At 33.6% G+C, this 20,562-nt stretch overlaps 3 protein-coding genes across 3 annotated transcripts; 1 reads left to right on the top strand and 2 right to left on the bottom strand.

Annotated features, from left to right (window-relative positions):
• Positions 1-2,885: 2,885 nt before the first annotated feature.
• Positions 2,886-3,841, bottom strand: LOC142609299 (uncharacterized protein At1g05835-like). Its single transcript, XM_075780876.1, has 2 exons — positions 3,784-3,841; positions 2,886-3,196 (listed from the first exon to the last, which is right to left on the bottom strand). Exons 1-2 carry the CDS (start codon positions 3,839-3,841, stop codon positions 2,886-2,888), a joined length of 369 nt encoding a protein of 122 aa, XP_075636991.1.
• Positions 3,842-8,116: 4,275 nt separating this feature from the next.
• On the bottom strand, positions 8,117-8,721 carry LOC142609298 (uncharacterized protein At1g05835-like). Its single transcript, XM_075780875.1, has 2 exons — positions 8,664-8,721; positions 8,117-8,427 (listed from the first exon to the last, which is right to left on the bottom strand). The coding sequence occupies exons 1-2, from the start codon at positions 8,719-8,721 to the stop codon at positions 8,117-8,119; spliced, it is 369 nt and encodes a 122-aa protein (XP_075636990.1).
• A 4,813-nt stretch (positions 8,722-13,534) lies between these two features.
• Positions 13,535-16,069, top strand: LOC142611383 (pentatricopeptide repeat-containing protein At2g41720-like). The gene is made up of 3 exons (XM_075783498.1): positions 13,535-14,111; positions 14,971-15,141; positions 15,655-16,069. Exons 1-2 carry the CDS (start codon positions 13,740-13,742, stop codon positions 14,992-14,994), a joined length of 396 nt encoding a protein of 131 aa, XP_075639613.1. The 5' UTR covers positions 13,535-13,739; the 3' UTR covers positions 14,995-15,141; positions 15,655-16,069.
• Positions 16,070-20,562: the final 4,493 nt, after the last annotated feature.

The raw sequence follows: 20,562 nt of genomic DNA, 5'->3' as shown, positions 1-20,562 counted from the left end.
GAAGAAGGGCTCTTTACGAACTTTTTCTAATAACTGATGCACTGGTTCTCGGAACACAGTATTTACAGCCTGGGGTGCTGCTGAGCCGGATTGTCCGAAATAATCCCTCCTCGGCTTGTTGTTGTGATATCTATCCGACCTGAAATCCCTTCTCTCTTGCGGGATAACCTTCTCCTTTCCTTTTCCCTGTTGCTGGTCTTCCTCTACCCTTTTATATTCATCAATACGATCCATAAGACGACGTACGCTGCGGACGGGCTTTTTCGTCAAAGACTTTCTTAGGTCGTGATCAGTAGGGAGGCCTACCTTAAAGGTATTAAGCGCCACCTCATCAAAGTCGCCGTCTATTTCATTAAACATCTCCCAATATCTGTCGGAGTACACTTTCAGTGTCTCCCCTTCCTTCATGACCATGGATAGCAATGAGTCCAGTGGCCGAGGGACTCTGCTACAAGTAATGAACCGAGAAGCAAACGCCCTGGTTAGCTCTCCAAACGAGCCCACAGACCCCGATTTGAGACCGTTAAACCATCTCATAGCCACAGGTCCCAAACTGGAGGGGAAGACTTTACACATCAGAGTCTCGTTGTGAGAGTGCACTGCCATCCTTTGGTTGAAATGACTCACGTGCTCCACCGGATCAGTCCGGCCATTATAGATGGTAAACGTGGGCTGGGTGAACCTCCTGGGAAGCCTCCCCCTCTCAATCCTCCGTGAGAACGGAGATTTAGAGAGTTGATGCAACGCCCTACTCATGGTATCGTTGCCTAAGCCCCTAGGACGAAGCTTCTTATGTCTGCGGGTTGGCTGGTCGTTCTCCTCACCAGAGGATGTTGCACTGGTGGGGGAATATGACCTTGAACTGTAGCCATGTCCCTTATCCTTCTCTGAGGAAGAACTAGATGAGGACGGGGAAACCTTACGTTTAGCACGGCGTAACTTCCTCTTCAAACGATTAATTTCCTTCTGCATGGATTTAGAGCCCTCATCGTGGGTAGTGCTACCCCCCTCATGAGTATGGCTAGCCCCTGGATATTCTGTATGGACGCTTCCTTCGCGATCCCTACGATGTTCAAGACGTTCGAAATGATCTTCTGGTTGTGATCCTTATGACTCTGCATGGTGAGAGCCTAAGCCTGCCATAACATCCCTACTACTCCTAGACTAGGTTTCCCACAGACGGCGCCAATTGTAAGTGCACAATTGCACCTGGACCCAAGAACAGTTATGGGCTCAGGCCCAATGAGCCTTAAACAATAAGAATTTGTAGAGTGTGGGCTTGAAACCCAGGTTGGAAGTATATGAGGATTAAATGACAAACTAAGGATTGCAAGTAATTGAAAACAACAAGGAATATTGTAACTGGGCCTCCTCGGACGTAAGCCGAGAGCTGTTCTTATATTATATCTCACCCTTAGTCTCTTGTCTTTTTAGGTTACAAAACGTTCCGTCCCTATTTCTGTTCCAGATCCCCCTTTAAATACCCTTCTTTTTAGTACTTTATACACGTGTTGCCCCAATCCCTCCCTTAGCCTAGATATTTCTTTTCTTAGTGCCTTTGAACAGTAACTAGAAGTTTCCCTTCCACTGTTCAAGTGTCACCTCCCCATTAATGCGGCCAGGGTGGTAGGTGCAGGGTCTTTAATGTGGAGGTAGCAGCCTTTATTTTTGACATTTCTTCAACTCCGGTGCTTCTGGGACATTCTGGGGTTCACCCCCCTTAACCATTGGTCTTGACCGTGTCATTCCCTAACCTTTACCATGAAGTCTCAGATTCTCTGATGTCAGTCCGAGGGGAAAAACATCCTCGGCTAGGTCCTCGGATCCTCGGCGTATGGGCCGACCTAAACTATCAACAAGCCCTAAACTCAAGAGTAGGTCGGCCTTCCTTAGCAAGGCCCAATGGCCCATATCCCTATTAAGATATTTTTACTCCCCACAGTTGTATACCCCTAACTCAAACCATGGAAAATCAATGGTATTAATTTCATGTACTTGGTTTTGTGATTGAAAAAAAAAAAAAAAAAATAGTTGTGTGTTTTTGTTTATACTATATTTTATTTTCTATAATTATATTACAATTTTTTTTCTGGTTTTTTTTTCTTATTTTGTCCCTTTCAAAAAAAAAATTCTGGTTTTTGTCTATTGTTATAATCTTTTTTTTAGTTATCTCTCACTTACTATTTATATATTCCATGATTTATTATAGGAAAATGAAAATACAGTGGTTTATACCTATATGATTTTTTGTGAAATATTGGGTAAAAGAGACGAGTTATTTTTTTTATAGATAAGATTCATTTTATTAATTACTTGAAAAAAGTTTTTTCTTTTTTTTTTGTTTAAATTCAAGTGATATTTCAATAGTAATATTATCATTTTTTCTTGGGGGAATAGTGATTATTTTGAAGTTTGAATTTAAATTTTAATAAGGAAATGAAGACATTTACCTAATGAATGATATTTTTCTTTTTAAGAAGAGAATGATTTTATTTAGCTGGTGAAAGGCATTATTATTTTTCTTTTTTTGGGGAGAGGGGGGGGGGGGGTAGAGAACGGATTACAAGCTAAAGTCTATTCAAAGACTTCGTGATCTAGTGGGTTATATTGGAAAAAAACAAAAGCCAATAAACTACACTATAAAAGCATTTGCTACAACACAAAAATTTAAAGGAGAGGCAATGCTATATATATAAAACAGCATGGACGACATGCTACAATTCAAATGAAGGTTTGAAAATCAAAATTTTATGCTGCCGATGATATTATTATTAATGTAGACCACATAATTCAAATTGAGTACAACAATAAAGCACTTAATTAGATGAAAAATCAACTAATTTAAAGGAATTTACTAAAAACATTAGGCACTTTGAGAAACCTCCTTAAGAACAATTGATTTGGGAAGAAAGTGGCTGGAATGAAAATGAAGTGTCCCAAGCATAGGTGAAGCTAACTGAAGAAGATGGTTGAACTGGCACACCATTGTTAACAAGACATTCATTGCCGGACTGAGACAAGACCGAAGGGTCAATTGGTTTCACAGTCTGAAACCCATTGCAGGACAATTTCAAATCTGATTGGGAACAAGGGCAGCCATTGTTGATTGTCACACTCCACACTGGCTTTTGTTGCACTACTTCTCCAGTTCTAGATTGTTTGATGGCTACTTGGCTTAGGGTGCATTGACAATTTCCTACAATTAAATAAACATAAACAAATTAAAAATACTAAATCAAATTCCAAAGCATGAACAACACATATGAACATGAACACTGAACTTGACAATAGTCCTGACTCTAAGGCTTTGTTTGGGAGTTCGTAAAGGAATGGAATGAAATGGAATGGAATGATGATAAGGGAGTGGAAAGGAATGAGTATTTTCTCCTACACATTCCATTCCCTCCTGCTTAAACTCTCAAACATTAAAACTCCCCAACAAAGAAAATGAAGAATATTCTAAAATTATTATTTTCATTCTTTTTCATTCCATTCTATTCTTCCCTCTCAAATGAGAGCTAAAGATGTCATAATTAATAAAATAAGCTTAATAAAAATCTTTAAAAACATATCTAAAAGACGTGAATATTATATATGGTAGAAAGATTGCAATGCATTAGATAGCATGGCCAATCCTTACATCCAAAAACATTCAAAATACAAGAATCGTTCATATGCCTTCATATTATAAAATAAAATGCTCCTTTTCATATAATATCATTTTTTTTTATTTAAAAGAAAGAAATTCCTTTCAGGATTGTATGCATTGATAGAATCCTTTACCTTTGCCAACGAGACTGAGGACGAAAAGTACACAAAGAAATTTGATGAAAGTAGCCATTGTTAAAAACTTTTCTGAAGAAATTAGTCTCTTCTTTTTTCTGAATGTAATGTTACAGGACCTTGTCTAATTTATAGTGATTTTTGAATCAAAAAAATTAATTGCCTTGATCTTTTACTTTAAAAGCTATATATTTTCCTATTTAGAAAGACCATTAGAATTAAGATTATGAATCAAACTAGCATTAAATGTTAAGCAAATATGGTTACTTCTTGGTGATTATGCTATGGGGGCTTAGACTTTTCAAAAATCTCTCATGCCTCTTATATTTTTGGTAAAAGAAATTATCTTTAGATATAAATTAAAATGATAGCCTCCTAGATTTTTACTTAAAACAAAGTAATTCTTAGGTACTCTCGGAGCATGGAGAATGGTGCTCCCTCCCAGGGGTGTCAATGTTCAACCCAACCCGCAAACACGACACAAACCTGACATAGGTTTTTTCAAGTTAGGGTTAGGTCTTAATGGGTTTGGGTCATAAACGGGTCGACTCGAAAGTGACACGATAAGAAATGTGTCATAAGCAGGTCAACCCGTGTAACCCGCAATAGACACGCTTGACACACCAGTTTATTTGTGTCAACCCGAAATGATCCACATAACATTACCCATTTAACTCATATAACAAATAAATATTCATTTTATTTTAGATTTGTCAAATACCTTTTATATCCAACATATATTTTAAATTTAAAAAAAAAAAGAGTAATTACAAAAATTTACAAGGGATATAATTGGAAATTGAAACTTTATAAACCCTAGATCTCTTAACCCTACAAACCCTAAATCTCTAAACTTTCTTATAAATTTTTTTTATTTCAATTGTACTACTATTTTCACGCCCAATTCTCAAACTCAAAGTGTCAACTCTCAAATTGGTTATTGCTCTCTCTCTCTCTCTCTTTAAAGTGTATGCACTTCTTTTAGAGTGTAAAGAACTTATTTATAGATGAATGTTTTATTTTTGTTGAACTATATTATTTTGAATGTGGGTTGAAGACTTAAAGTGTATGCACTACTTTTGGGATATAAAAAAAATTATTTCTAGATAGATGTTATATTTAATGTTATGCAGGTAGAAATGGGTTGTGTTACATTCGTGTCAACCCAACACGACTCATTTATTAAGCGTGTTAAATGGGTTGGGTCAAGTCAACCCGCCTTATTAATAGGTCAGGTTAGGGTTGAAGGATCATGACACGATTATTAAATGGATCGGGTTAGTGTTAAGTCATTTAGTCGAATACCTCTACCTCAACACGACACGAACCCGACACGGTAACCCGAATTTACACCCCTACTCCCTCCTCTCACATTCATGGTGGGACCCACTCATTAAATTCATGGTGGGACCCACCATGAATGTGAGAGGAGAGAACACCATTTCACTATACTTCGGGACTACTTAAGAATTTTCCCTTAAAACATATAACTCATTTATTTAGATAATTAATGCTTCATTTTTGTTTCCTCTAATTGCTCTTATAATATTAATAACTCATTAATTCAAAATGCATATAATGTATGTGAGGATACTTCCCCAATTAATCGAATTTATCCGCTTTGGGGAGCCAGTCCCTCACGGTTTATCGGCTCGTCCCCGAGTGCAGGCAGGATTTTCACCAGGAGCAAGGGCTAGACCTTGGACTCGCAGGCTTGACACCAAGTCCCACATCGGTTAGAGTTCCCTCCCACACATGGTTTATAAGCTTCTGGAGCGACCATGTGTGGGAGGGAACTCTAACCGATGTGGGACTTGGTGTCAAGCCTGCGAGTCCAAGGTCTAGCCCTTGCTCCTGGTGAAAATCCTGCCTACACTCGGGGACGAGCCGATAAACCGTGAGGGACTGGCTCCCCAAAGCGGATAAATCCGATTAATTGGGGAAGTATCCTCACATTAAAAGGGAACTCTAGAAGCTTAATTGGGGAAGTATCCTCACATTAAGTGGTACACACATGGTCGCTCCAGAAGCTTATAAACCATGTGTGGGAGGGAACTCTAACCGATGTGGGACTTGGTGTCAAGCCTGTGAGTCCAAGGTCTAGCCCTTGCTCCTGGTGAAAATCCTGCCTGCACTCGGGGACGAGCCGATAAACCGTGAGGGACTGGCTCCCCAAAGCGGATAAATCCGATTAATTGGGGAAGTATCCTCACAATGTATTTGATAAAAATGGACAATTTTATATACTATTAATACACTATTTTTTTCCTCTAATAATTATTCTTATACCATGATAATATATCTTAGAAATATATAAGTAAATTTTTTTTAAAAAAACTTTCTTTTTTAATTTTTGATTTAAAAAATTAGAGACATGAAATTTTTTCCTTTTAGAAGAAATAATAAATGTTGATCTCATGGTAATTAGGAGTTAAAAATCTTTTAGTATTTATTAATATTATATATATATATAATTCGATATATGTAAGAAAATTGCATTTTTTTTAAATTAAAGGTTATTTTCTGGATTTATTTTTATTATATTTAGCTTGGCCCCCTGAAGAAATTTTCTAGTTCCGCCAATAATCATATTTGATCTCATATATTTGTGAACTTCTCATAGAGTCATAGTTATGACAAATCCGTGACTTAGGATTATGAATCAAAGCGACTTCACCAAAAAAAAAAACTTAAGAATTAAAGCTAAAAACTGTACCTGCTAGTCTAGTTTCTAGAGAAGTGATAGTCCACAATATTTTTAATACATTTTCACACAAAATCATAGGCATTAAGTTGTTATTGGTCATAATTAGAAGCCTACTACTAAAATTACTATTTGTCAACCAATAAAAATCCGTAACAATATGTTACTTATGATTTTTTTTTAAAATACTGTGGACATAACATTTTTCTTTTACATTTACAATTGTCTAATTTATAAGAAAAACACTATATCCACAATATTTTCACAACAAATCCTAAGTAGGAGGTTATTGCTTGTTACATATGTGTAAAAAAGTCATTTAAATTATGGAATCAAATTAAAACAAACAATAATTTACCAATTATAATTTATTGTGAAAATATTGTAAAAATATTGTGAACGTAATATTTTTTTAATTTATAATGATTTTTGAATCACATGAAATTATTGCCTTTTTTTTCTATTTTCTTTTTTTGAGGAAGATGAAATAATTGCCTTCATAGCAGGAATGAGTCAAAAGAAATAATTGCCGTGATCATTTTTTTTCTTCTTTTGAAATAATTTTGTTCAACTTAAATATATTACAGAGCAAATTTTCAGACTTCATGTTGAAGGGTACTTACATCAGCGACGGAACCACATATAGGCCGAAAGGGGCCCGGGCCCCTCTGACATTAAAAAAGATTTATATATATATATATATATATATATATATATATATATATATATATATATATATATATATTACATCTTAATTCAATTTGGATCCAAGAAAGCATAACTTCGGCCCCCTCCAAAATGAAAATCAAGACCCAGCTTAAACAATAACATCACCCAGCCCAAAAATCACAATCCTCAGCCCAAAAGATAAATAAAATTAAAATCTATTGACAAAAAAACCCTTTTACCTAAATTCATCAACCTCATCAACAATTTTAATCACCCAGCCCCAACAACAAACAATCATCAGACATTTTACCTGAAGTTGACAAAATAATTTCGGTTTGAGGTGAAATAACCATCACACCAAGTTAATTTTTTGAACCTATTTGACATATTGGGTAAAAGAGACAAGTTAATTTTTTTATGGAAAATATTCATTTAATTTGTTGAAAAAGTATTGTATTAAAATTCAAGTGATTTTCAAGTTGCAAAAGCATTTGTTACAACACAAAAATTTAAAAGAGAGGCAATGCTATATAAAAGAGCATGAGCGACATGCTGAATCAAAATTTTATGCTGCCCATGATATTATTATTAACGTAGACCACATAATTGAAATCGAGTACAACAATAAAGCTCTTATTTAGATGAAAAAAGCTCTAATTTAAATGAATTTACCAAAAACATCAGGCACTTTGGGAAACTTCCTTAAGAACAATTGATTACACCATGTGCAACTTGAAATAAAAAATTTAAAGGAGAGACAATGCTATATAAAAGAGCATGGACTACATATTGCAATTCAAATGAAGGTTTGAAAATCAAAATTTTATGCTGCCCATGATATTATTATTAACGTAGACAACATAATTGAAATCGAGTACAACAATAAAGCTCTTATTTAGATGAAAAATCATCTAATTTAAATGAATCTACCAAAAACATCAAACACTTTGAGAAACCTCCTTAAGAACAATTGATTTGGGAAGAAAGTGGCTGGAATGAAAATGAAGTGTCCCAAGCATAGGTGAAGCTAACTGAAGAAGATGGCTGAACTGGCAAACCATTGTTAACAAGGCATTCATTGCCGGACTGAGACAAGACCGAAGGGTCAACAGGTTTTACTGTCTGAAAACCATTGCAGGACAATTTCAAATCTGATTGGGAACATGGGCAGCCATTGTTGATTGTCACACTCCACACTGGCTTTTGTTGCACAACTTCTCCAGTTTTAGATTGTTTGATGGTTACTTGGCTTAGGGTGCATTGACAATTTCCTATAATTAAAGAAACATAAACAAATTAGAAATACTAAATCAAATTCAAAAGCATGAACAAGATGAACATGAACACTGAAACTGACAATCCTTACATCCAAAAACATTCAAAATACAAGAATCGTTCCTATGCCTTCATACTATAAAACAAAATGTTCCTTTTCATATAATATCATCTTTTTGTTTAAACGAAAGAAATGCCTTTCAGGATTGTATGCATTGATAGAATCCTTTACCTTTGCCAACGAAACTGAGGACAAAAAGTACACAAAGAAATTTGATGAAAGTAGCCATTGCTAAAACCTTTTTTGATGAAATTAGTTTCTCTACTTTTTTTCTGAATGTAATGTTACAGAACCTTGTCTAATTTATAGTGATTTTCGAATCAAACAAATTAATTGCCTTGATCTTTTACTTTAAAAGCTATATATTTTCCTATTTAGAAAGACCATTAGAATTGAGATTATGAATCAAAACTAAATGTTAAGCAAATGTGGTTACCTCTTGGTGATTATGCTATAAGGGCTTGACTTTTCAAACTCATTCCTCTTATATTTTTGGTAAAAGAAATTATCTTTAGATATAAATATAAACGATAGCTCCCTAGATTTTTACTAAAACCATGTAACTCGTTTATTTAGATAATTAATGCTTCATTTTTGTTTCCTCTAATTGCTGTTGCAATATTAATAACTCATTAATTCAAAATGTATTTAATGTATTTGATAAAAATGGAAAATTGCGTATATTATTAATACACTATTTTTTTTCCTCTAATAATTAGTCTTATACCATGATAATATATCTTAGAAATATATAAGTAAATTTTTTTTAATAAAAACTTTAATTTTTTTAATTGGAGGGGCCATATAATTTTTTTTTTTTTTTTTTTTGTGTATGAAATGTAAAATAGTAATGTAAAATACTTCATAACTCAATATGTGCTATAAACAAAAGTGTATTAATTAAAATTAAACAATCATGAGACAAGATTGACAAAACGATTTAATATCTTTAATCAACTATGAAATGCGCAAAGTCCAAAACATAAAATAATATAAAAGTTAAACATCTTTTTTCAAAACTATAACCTATGCTCTTTAAGAGATCTAAAGTCATCAAGTATTGAAGACTTTTCAATTTTTCTACTGCTATGTACAAGTAAGCCTTAAATGTGTTGGGATGAAAATTATAATTTTTTTTCCTTTTTTGTGAAGGTAATTGTTAAAATACCTATATGTTTATTTTAAAGATGTTGAGTGTTTAATTATTGTATTTTGTTGACATATGTGTTTATAGATTGTATTTTATTTAAACTCTCTTAAATATATAGGTATATTATCCGGTGTGGGGGGCTAAAATAATAAAGTTTTTTAAAAATTTTCAAATTATTTAGGATATTTTCAAAAAAATATATTTTTTTTTGAAAAATTTTGGGGGGCCTAGGCCCCCCTCGGTCTTCAAGTGGCTACGCCACTAGGAAGGTCCTTACATCTAATTTATCCATTGGAGTACATATGAGTGGAATTGTTTACATTAATAGGAAGTTATTTCTTATGTCTTTTTATCATTTAAAATTGTATTTTTGTTATTAAGAGGTGAGTAAATAGATAAAGTTTGGATAAATTATTAGATTAGTCTTTAAATAAATCTTATCTACTTGCAGTAAATAAAGATTGGGTTTCAATTGAATTTAAATGTGATAATTTTCTTGCAAAGCCATCTATTTCTATGGCTTGATGATGAATAACAAAACATGCTAAAAAATATTGATATTGGGAGAAGTTTCGCATTGGAGGTATGGATTCCCTTGAGGTAGTACATTTCATCATCGAACTAGAAGGTCTTGTTTTCCTCAAAGTAGTTAACAAGAAGAAAAATTTGTGCTCATAACAATTGATATCAAAGCCCACACTATGGACAATTCACACGCTGAGCATGTAGGTGCTAAGCTGTAGCTTTTTGGAGGTTGGTTTCCTTATAAGAAAACCGTTTGCTCTTATGCATAACTTTGTCCATTTGTGAGGTGCTTGTGATCCAAGCACAACAATCAATGTTATGTGTAGGGAAGTAGCACTTAAAACCCACGAATGCATTGGGCCTTAGATCAAAACAGACGCATAACTTATCATTTCGAGATAAGGGGCCCAACTATGGAGGCACATGTCCCGGAACACAGGAAAAATGTGAGAGAAAAAGCCATTAGAAATGCCCCAAAGATCTCGAACCTCGAAAACTAACCTAACAGGATCCATCACCTTTTGTCCGAGTACGAGTAGATCACTTGTACCATTCAAGGTGAAGGCCTGTTGACTATACTATCCACACAAATTCATGTTCCAAACTACCAAAGGCTTTCCACCGAAGTACACACAAAATATCTGAGAATGTCCTCTAAATCTTCCTGATAAATCTACAACAACCCACCTGACACAATCGCATTTAATGCAACAAATAACTTATCATAATAAAACAAAAAGCCTCAAAAGTCTTTTGTTCATCGTAACCTCAAAAAAAGAAGAGAAAGTTGCCCAACCATGCTAGGACAACACCTACTATAGCACATGTTGGAGAAGAAAATAAGGAGAACCAAGTTGAAGATAAGGATGAAGAAGAAAGAGAAGGGAGATTATAAAAAGAATTAAGACAGACAAAGGGAGGATCTTAGAAAAAATCTGACTAGTGAAACAAAAGAGAAGAGTGAAACACATAGTGAATAATGTAACAAAAAAGATCATGTTAATAAAGTTCAAAGCATATTTTTGCAAAGTATAGAATAGTCTTCTTCTTGTTCAAATCTCCCATTGCAAATTATATTAACCCCATCATAAAAACTAATTTTGATTATAAGCGGGCCACTAAGCTAAGGCCAGAGTCCGTCTTCCACATTATGAGCCTAATTTATTTTTGTTATTACTGTTACGGTTTTGTATAATTTAGGATATGTTTAGAAATAATTTTACTTAAAATAATTAGTTTTTTTTTTTTTTTGGAGTCTTTAAATATGCATGTAATATGTAAAATAAAATTTCAGTTCAAAAACTCATCAATAAAATTTCAGTTCAGAATCTATTTGATAAATCCTATCCCACCTATTATCCACTTCACTAACACAGTGACACACTCTCTCTCTCTCTCTCTGCTTCTCTTCGGCAAATGAGCAATGGGAACCAATACCAACACCATAACCTTGAACCTTAACCTTCAACTCAAACTCAGTCCAACTCGACCCAAAACCAAAATCATCTGCAAGAACAACTCCACCTTCGAAGAAAACAAGCAATGGTGGCAGCGTGGTAGTCAGCAGATGATAATTTGGTAAAAGAAATTATCTATAGATATAAATTTAAATGATAGCCTCCCTAGATTTTTACTAAAAACATGTAAATCATTTATTTAGATAATTAATGCTTCATTTTTGTTTCCTCTAATTGCTCTTATAATATTAATAACTCATTTATTCAAAATGTATTTAATGTATTTGATAAAAATGGAAAATTTTATATATTATTAATACACTATTTTTTTCCTCTAATAATTAATCTTATACCATGATAATATATCTTAGATATATATAAGTAAAAAAAATTTAATAAAAACTTTCTTTTTTATTTTTTAATTTAATAAATTAGAGATATGAAATTGTATCCTTTTAGAAGAAATAATAAATGTTGATCTTATGCTAATTAGGGTTAAAAATCTTTAGTATTTATTAAAATTATATATATAATTTGATATATATATATATATATATATATATATGATCTCATATATTTGTGAACTTCTCATAGAGTCATAGTTATGACAAATCCATGATTTAGGATTATGAATTAAAGTGACTTCACCAAAAAAAAAAAAAAGAGCTTAAGAATTAAAGCTAAAAACTATATTGCGTGCTGCTAGTCTAGTTTCTTGAGAAGTGTTACGTCTACAATATTTTTCATTACATTTTTTATAACAAATTATAGGTATTAAGTTTGTAAAGTTGTAATTTACAACTATGTTTTATATTAGCTTTAATTCCATGTCAAATTTGATTGTAATTCTATTCAATCATTTCCCTATATTTTTGTGAGATTTAATGTAAGTGTTGTGTGTAAGAGTTCGGTGAAAATTCTGTGAAGATGAGAATTTCACAACTAGCTTGCGACTAGCTCACGAGTGCCAACCCGCAAAATAGGTCATGTGAGAAGCACATATTGGAATTTGAAGAGTCTTTGACAAGCTGGATTTCGCAAGTCATTCGCAACTCAGGCCAAGTCGCGAGTGACCCACGAAACTCTCTGCTTGATTATTCTGAGTGTGCCTTGTTTCATACCTTTACTAACACTATTCGAACCCTCATTACCCAGGAAATGTTATAAAAAAAAAAAATAAAAAAAAAAAAAGGAGTTATTCAAAAAAATTTTGAGAGAGAAATCCCTAGCTAAACACTTAAGAGTTAGAGATTGTTTACCAACAATTCTCTACATCATTGCTCTAAAGTTTCCATTTACTCATACCTCTCCATCTACACATCCTTGAGAAGTTTTTAGCTCAAACACTTGCCTAACCTATTCTGAATATTGAGAAAAGTTTTGGTGCCTATGGAAAGCATTGGAAGAAGTCATTGAGTGGCTGATGCAATCTAGCGGAATTGTGAGATCTGGATAACTAGTGAAGACAAGACTCTGAAAAGTTCATTGGTGGCTAGAGCTTAGGGCTCAAGTACATTTAGTAAATTAGACTTGGATAGTCTTTTTGATATTCGTGTACTCCAACTTATTCACTAGTGGATCGATTTCGGTTTGAAAAGCCACGAAAAGGTTTTTCACCTAGTACTTCAGTTTCTTTTTTGATAATATGTTTCGGTGTTATCTTGTATTTGCATCTCTCTTCCCTACTCTTTAAACTTTACATTTTTTACTTATTGTACTTGCGTATACATTAGAGTATTATTTTAGTTTATTACACATTTTTTACCCTTGTTTCACACTTAGTTAAATTAAAGTCATAATTTAAAATTAAAAATATAAATAAATAGAGGTGCTTTTACACTAATTGAGCTTTCAAAATTGTTATCGGTCATAATTAAGAAGCGAGCCCTGCTCGTCACTTCGAAGTTCGAACCAAGTGTAAACCAAGTGACATGTTTTACTGTGCACTGATAGTACCCATGGACTCGCCAAAAAAAAAAGAGCCCCAGTGGCCATTGAACCATGGGATGGGATGTAGGGGCGACGATGGCTGAATTCCACAAGACAACAACGCAAGGCGCGCATGGGATTATCCACTTCACTAAACACACGCACTATCTCTTCAGCAAATGAGCAATGGACACCAATACCAACACCATAACCTTGAACCTTAACCTTAACCTTAACCTTAAACTCAAACTCAGTCCAACTCGACCCAAAACCAATATCCTCTGCAAGAACAACTCCTCCTTCGAAGAAAACAAGCAAGTGAGCGTGGACTATGACGAGGGCAAGCACGAAGTCTCCCCGCACCTCACCGGCCTCAGGAAAGCCGATATTCAAAGACGCTACCGCCTCCGAGTCGAGGCCAACCGCTTCCAGAGGGACTGGACTTTGTCGGAAGTGGTCCATGAAATCCTCAGACTCCGCCCTCATGACGACATTGAGGGCGTGTTGAATCGCTGGATTGGCCGCTTTGCCAGAAAGAATTTCCCACTTCCTATCAGGGTATTCGAAACAATCAAGTTTTTACTTCATTTTGTATTGCTAATTTGCTTAGTTGGATACCAAAATTGGTTCAATTTGATAAATTTGAGGTGGGTTTTATGTGAAACGGATTTCTATGCTCATGCTGTGCCAACTTAAATTTAGTAGCTTTATTATGAATGAATCTGCTAGAGTTATTTATTTTTGCCCAATTTTGTTAATTTTGCATTGCTAATTAGCTCAGTTGAATACGCTAATTGAATTAGATTTGGAGATTTTGAGGTGGGTTTTTTTTTGTGAAATGGATTTCTATGCTCATGATGTGCCAACAAATGTGAAATATAATTGAAATACCAACTGATGATTAATAGTTGATTGAAATAGTGTCATTTTGATTATGGGAGTTAAGGCAAAACTCTGCCCGTGCCTATGCTCAGTGTCATATATTTTGTTTAGAGTCAGTCCCACACCTGAAAAAAGGAGAAGGGTTTTGGTAGGTTGATGGCCAGCATAAAATTTAGTAACTTTATTATGATTGAATCTATTGTAAATACAAGTTATCGCGTCCCATAAAACGTGGGGCTGGCCTAATTAGTTTGTTGAGGATCCATAGCTGACCCTAAAGGCTTGGTGTTGTTGTAGACGTTGTAGGCAAAAAAGTATTGTACTTGGGGTAAAATGAAAAACTTGGCCTCTACCTCAAAATGGCACTCTCTCTTCCCATAATAACGGAAAGAGGGTGAGGGTTAAAGAACTATTGGGTGCATATGCAACTTACTAATTGAAAAATAATAATAATAAAAATTGGTGTGAATATCAATACATTTCTGCATGGCGCTTACACAAGATATTGAAAAGTATTGTTTTTTGCTTGTTATAGGAGATAACAGAGGGGTTCTATTGAACATAGCATTCAAGTTTTCCAGTGGATGAAAAATCAAAAGAACTATTGTCCTCGGAATGATATTTATAATATGATGATCAGATTACATGCTAGGCATAATCGGACAGATCAAGCACGTGGTTTGTTTTTTGAGATGCAAGAGTGGAGGTATGCCTTTTGTTTATGCATCTTATGTATTTTCTCAGATTATCCTATTACATTAGGAAGCAGATTGGTCAGAAAAGAAATTCCTCTTGGTAAATGGTAATTAGGCTGTGTTAATTATGAATTGTCACTAGTCCTTCTCTTATTTCCAATAGATTTAAGGCAAAGTTTGCTTCTTGGACCAAATAACTGGTTTGCTTGATGACTTGTGATTGAATTGGGTCAAATTGACAGGAAAGAAAATCAAATATCTAATGCATGCAGCGTATAATTTCTAAACTTAATGAAGAAATTGAAAACCAGATAGTATACTTTTGAGCTTATGCTTATGCATTTGTAGCAATCTGGTCCAAGCGTCTTACAATTACAAAATTGTCTAATAATGAGACAATATTATTTCATGATTCTCTATGTTAGTTCTGCTTATGTTGTCAATTTGATAATTTGTAGGTTAAGAGTGTTATAAGGATACCATTCCTGACAGCTGTGGTGACATATCATTTCCTTTCTTGCTAGGTGCAAGCCTGATGCTGAGACTTACAATGCTCTTATCAATGCACATGGTCGAGCAGGTCAATCGCGTTGGGCCATGAATATTATGGAAGACATGCTACGTGCTTCTGTGTGCACTTGTATTCTTCTTCCCTAGTCAATCTTATTGGGTCTAACTTGATGTGAGCAACATTCTTTCCTTTGATGCTCAAATGGCATTTGGCGAGAGAAAATGTTTGCAATATCACATGTTATTAAAAAATTATTCTTTTTGGATTTTTCACAAAAAAATGTATCTATGATTGGCATGGTCTATTTTTTGCATGTCATGGATTTTATTCCCTTCTTATATTTTGCTTATCAAGCAAGAGAGGGTTATGTGAAACTTAGTGGTGGTTCTCAAGGATTCTCATTTATCGAGATTAAATTCATAATATAGTTTCAGAGTTGCATATGGCACAACCTAGAAAATGGTTTACTTTGTTTTAAATGTCTACGGAAGTGTTTTGGGTGTTTCCCATGAATTACGCCTCCCAAAATCTAATGGTTGCATATTCCTAAAATTTTCAAATTGTGCTCTAAATGGCTATCTTCTTTTCTTTTCTCTCTTAAATGCACAATATATGTTAGTATGAATCAAGGTATCTCTGTATGCCATCTAGTGGAAAATTAAGTAGTCAAATGCTTATTTATGTCAATTAAATATTTCATATCAATTAAATCCTGAACTGTTCATATAATTTAGCATTCATGAGCAATATAATTGCTCTGCTTTCGTGTTTGCTAATATTTTTTCATGCACTTCAATATAGCAACTTAGCTTTTAGATTACATTCATGGTGGATGTTAGCAGAAAAGGAAATGTAGCAGCTCATGTGATGGCTAGGATGGCCAAATCTATTAAGGATTGTAAAATATGGGTAGAAGATACTCCTCCCATTATTGCTGACCAAGTGCTCAAAGATGTAACAAATTTGTATCATGTTTCGGTCTAATGAAGTTCTTTCCAGATTTCTAATCAAAAAAAAAAAAAAAAAATACAACTTTGGCTACTTGCAGTTTTGAGTTGCCTCTTTCACTCACCATGATCAACTTGCGAATAGTGTAAGTAATATTCAAGTTGAAGATTTATGTGGCTGAAACAAATCAAGATGTAATCAACTTGCAGGTAGCCAAAGTTGTGATCGAGTTGAAGATTTGCACAATCTAAAAGAATCAGGATATCTTAATGGCCAAACTAGTAAAAACCAAGTAGTTCATTCAACATATTCAACTCGAAGCTAGCTTAGTTTAATTTGCTCCACTTTAATGGCGATAAAAAAAATCCTACTGATGTAATTTGTCAGATGGAAAAATTATTGAATTTCAAATATATTTGAGAAAAGGAAATGCTTTCTTTAGTTTGTTATCATTTTGGAGGAGAAACACAAGTTTGTCAATAAAAAGAAGAGAAACTTGAAGATTGTTAAGAGAGAGAGAGAGACCCTTACAAAAAAGTTACCCATGAGGACAAGGGTATAATTGAGGAGGGAATGTCGTTTAGCTTTCTTACCATTTAAAATGGTATTTTTGTTATTAGGAATTAGGTAAATCGATAATGATTAGATAAAGGGTCATTCTCTTGTACTTCCTCTTTTTTTTTTGGGGTACTGTACCAACGTGAATTTCAGCCATTAAATTTACTTGTTTTAATCTTAATCATTTGTATAATTTGAATAGAATATTAGTTACCGATTAGTCGGGTTAACCTATAAAACCAAAAATAGAAAAAACATACGGTTCTTCTTCTCTCTCACATTGCATCTGATATGAAGCAGGTTCTTCTCTTTCACCGTCTCGTCTTTCCAACCTTCATCGTTGATGTTCTTGGGTAAATCACTAAATCTAATTGTTGGCATCCTATTTGGATCCCTTTGATTTGGATTTGAGGGGCCCAAATCCAAATCCTTTCCATATCCAGGATTTGAGGCATCCAAATCCCTTGATTTCAAATCCTCTCACGTTCTTCTTCAAAGAAACAATCTCTTCTACGTTCTTCTTCAAGCTAAAACTGAAGCCACCATCACTCCCAGTGCTCAGGTTTGTCTCTCTCGACTCATCTTGTCCTCTTCAACGTCTCTATTTGTCTCTTCCACCAATTGTAAATCTAAATCACAAAATATTGATTGGATTGTCTAGGTTTATCTATGCCTCTGTGGGTTCTGTTTGATTTGCTTATGATTTGTTTGTGGGTTTTTTTGATTTGCTTCTTATTTTTTGTGAGCTTGTATCTACTCTTAAGGATGGGAACTGGGCTTTACTGCATGCTACCAAAACAAAGTAGACCAATTGTTATGTCCTTTCTGCTATTTTTACAATTTCCTAATATCTAAAATGGAAAAACACCCCAATAAATCTATATTTAAATTTTTTATTGATAATTTGATAGTCACAATAGCACAGGACGTAACTAGAATATTCATGTATGTGATAAGTGATCGTCCCTAACGCAACAGTAGAGCAAGGAGGAGATTGTCCCTCGCTCTGATTTTCAACCTCTTCCTCCCACCCCCACCTTCCAATTTTGATCCCTTTGCCACACCTTGGAGTTCCACTTGAATTTGATTAACAATATCAATATTTACAAAATTTATTCAACTAATAATAAATTATAATTAACAAAATCTGAATAAATATAAAAAAAAAATAATCTTCAATTCTTTTGTTTTTATGGGTCCGTTTGGATAGAATTTATTGCTGAAAACTGAAAACTGAAAATTGAAAACACTGTAGCAAAATAATTTTAAAATGTGTGAATAGTACCGCGGGACTCATTTTTAATGAAAAAGTTGCTGAAAAGTGAAATTTGTGGGTCTGTGAACAGTGCACGAATGCACTGTTCACAGAAAATTGGGTCACCAACTGCGGCTGATGAAAAAAAAAAAAAACTGAAAACGCAGACGCAGCTTCAGTGGAATCCAAACGCCACCTATGACTATGTGCCCGTTTGGTTCAACGTTTTGAGCCCAAAACGCCACTTTTTCAAAAAGTCAGTCCTTTATGTGTGTTTGGTTCAGCACAAAACGCAACTTTTTTCAAAAGTTGCGTTTTGAACCAAGGCATAAAACGCGCAATCCCTTATGGAGCTCTGGAAGTCCATTTTGCCAAAAGCCAGTACGCGTTCTAATGTATCCGTTGAACAATCTTAGGCAATTACCAAATTCTCCTTTCTTCGTCTTCTTCAACACCTCTCATCAAGCTCACTCACGCCTCTATCTCTTCCTCTGTTTTTTTTTTTTTTTTTTTTATTTCTCTAATCTGATCAACACAAAACAACTTAAAATAAACTCAAATCCCATTAGAAAACCCATCCCAAACCCAACTCAAAATCAAACCCAAAATCCACAAAAAAAAAAATCAACTCAAAATCCAAAATCAAACCCAAAATCAACTCAAAAAAAATCAACTCAAAATCAAACCCAAAATCCTTATGTTTCAATCATCTTCATCTTCTTCATCATCATCTTCTATGGAGTGTGAAAAAAAAAAGAACAAAGGAGGAAATACGAAATAAGGAAATAAAGAAAAAAGATGAAAAAAGAGATGTAGTACCTCTGTGGACGGATGAGTTCTTGCAGAAGAAGAAGAAGAAGAAGAAGAAGAAAAAAAAAAAAAAAACAAGAGGAAGTAGCCCGAGTAGGAGAGCTCTGTGGAATGCTCTAGAGAATGGGAGAAGTGGCTGGGAAAAGTGAGGAAAGAAGGAAATAAAGGAAATGAGCTATACGTGGGTGGAGGAGAAAAAAAGAGAGTGGGACAAAAAAAAGAAAAAAAAAAGGGAAAAAGTAGGAAATGCAGTAACGTGTGGAGGAGAAAAAAAGATGCAAAGAAAAAGGAAAGAAAAAGAAGGGAATGTTGTTACAATATTTTCATAATATTTTCACAATAAATTTTAAGTAGTAAATTATTATTAGTAAATATTGATGAGAAAAAAATAATTTTTATAGAAAGAGAAAAAAATATTTTTAATAGTACGTTCAAATTTTAATCAGTATTAATTTTTATCACAATATTTTCACAATAAATCTTAAGTGGTAAGTTATTATTAGATAATATTGGTGAGAAAAAAATAATTTTTATAGAAAGGGAAAAAAATAATTTTAATAGTTCACTCAAATTTTAATCGGTATTAATTTTTATCACAATATTTTCACAATAAATCTTAAGTGGTAAGTTATTATTAGCTAATATTGGTGAGAAAAAAATAATTTTTATAGAAAGGGAAAAAAATAATTTTAATAGTTCATTCAAATTTTAATCGGTATTAATTTTTATCACAATATTTTCACAATAAATCTTAAGTGGTAAATTATTATTAGCTAATATTGGTGAGAAAAAAATAATTTTTATAGAAAATTTTTTTTAATAGTATGTTCAAATTAAAATCAGTATCAATTTTTATCACAATATTTTCACAATACTTTCACAATAAATCTTAAGTGATAGGTTATTATTAGCTAATATTGATGAGAAAAAAAATAATTTTTTTAGAAAGAGAAAAATTGATTTAAGTATATGAAGTAGTTGATTTAAGTATGAAATAAACTCCCTTATATATACATTGTCCTTTTTGGTAATTTATCTCTTAAACTGCAACTTTTATAAATGCTAGCCAAACACTCAGCTTTTTTAAAAAGCACTTTTTAACAGCTTTTACCAAACACTCAGCTTTTTGAAAAATCACTTTTTCATTATGCACTTTTTAAAAACTCAACTTTTTCTTTATGCACTTTTCCAAAAAGCCCAACCAAACTCCCCCTATGTTTCTATGCATAAGTACAAGTTACAATCTAGTTTTCGGTTATTGGAAAATCCAAAATGACATCATTTTTTGGGACAACAGGAACCAAAATTGGTAGCATCCTTTTGGACTCGTCATTATTAATATAAGAACCT

The sequence above is a fragment of the Castanea sativa genome, chromosome 9 (genome assembly GCF_040712315.1).
Source record: "Castanea sativa cultivar Marrone di Chiusa Pesio chromosome 9, ASM4071231v1".
NCBI lineage: Eukaryota > Viridiplantae > Streptophyta > Magnoliopsida > Fagales > Fagaceae > Castanea > Castanea sativa.
The sequence above is the reverse complement of the archived record's forward strand: the minus strand, read 5'-3'. Positions and strand labels throughout refer to the sequence as shown.

Bases quoted from the DNA above. Each gene is read 5' to 3' on its own strand.
- LOC142609299 (XM_075780876.1), bottom strand. From the start codon at position 3,841: ATGGCTACTTTCATCAAATTTCTTTGTGTACTTTTCGTCCTCAGTCTC. The intron at 3,197-3,783 runs GTAAAGGATTCT...ATTTAATTGTAG, and splicing joins CCTCAGTCTCGTTGGCAAAG to GAAATTGTCAATGCACCCTA.
- LOC142609298 (XM_075780875.1), bottom strand. From the start codon at position 8,721: ATGGCTACTTTCATCAAATTTCTTTGTGTACTTTTTGTCCTCAGTTTC. The intron at 8,428-8,663 runs GTAAAGGATTCT...CTTTAATTATAG, and splicing joins CCTCAGTTTCGTTGGCAAAG to GAAATTGTCAATGCACCCTA.
- LOC142611383 (XM_075783498.1), top strand. From the start codon at position 13,740: ATGGACACCAATACCAACACCATAACCTTGAACCTTAACCTTAACCTT. The intron at 14,112-14,970 runs GTATTCGAAACA...TGCTTGTTATAG, and splicing joins ATTTCCCACTTCCTATCAGG to GAGATAACAGAGGGGTTCTA.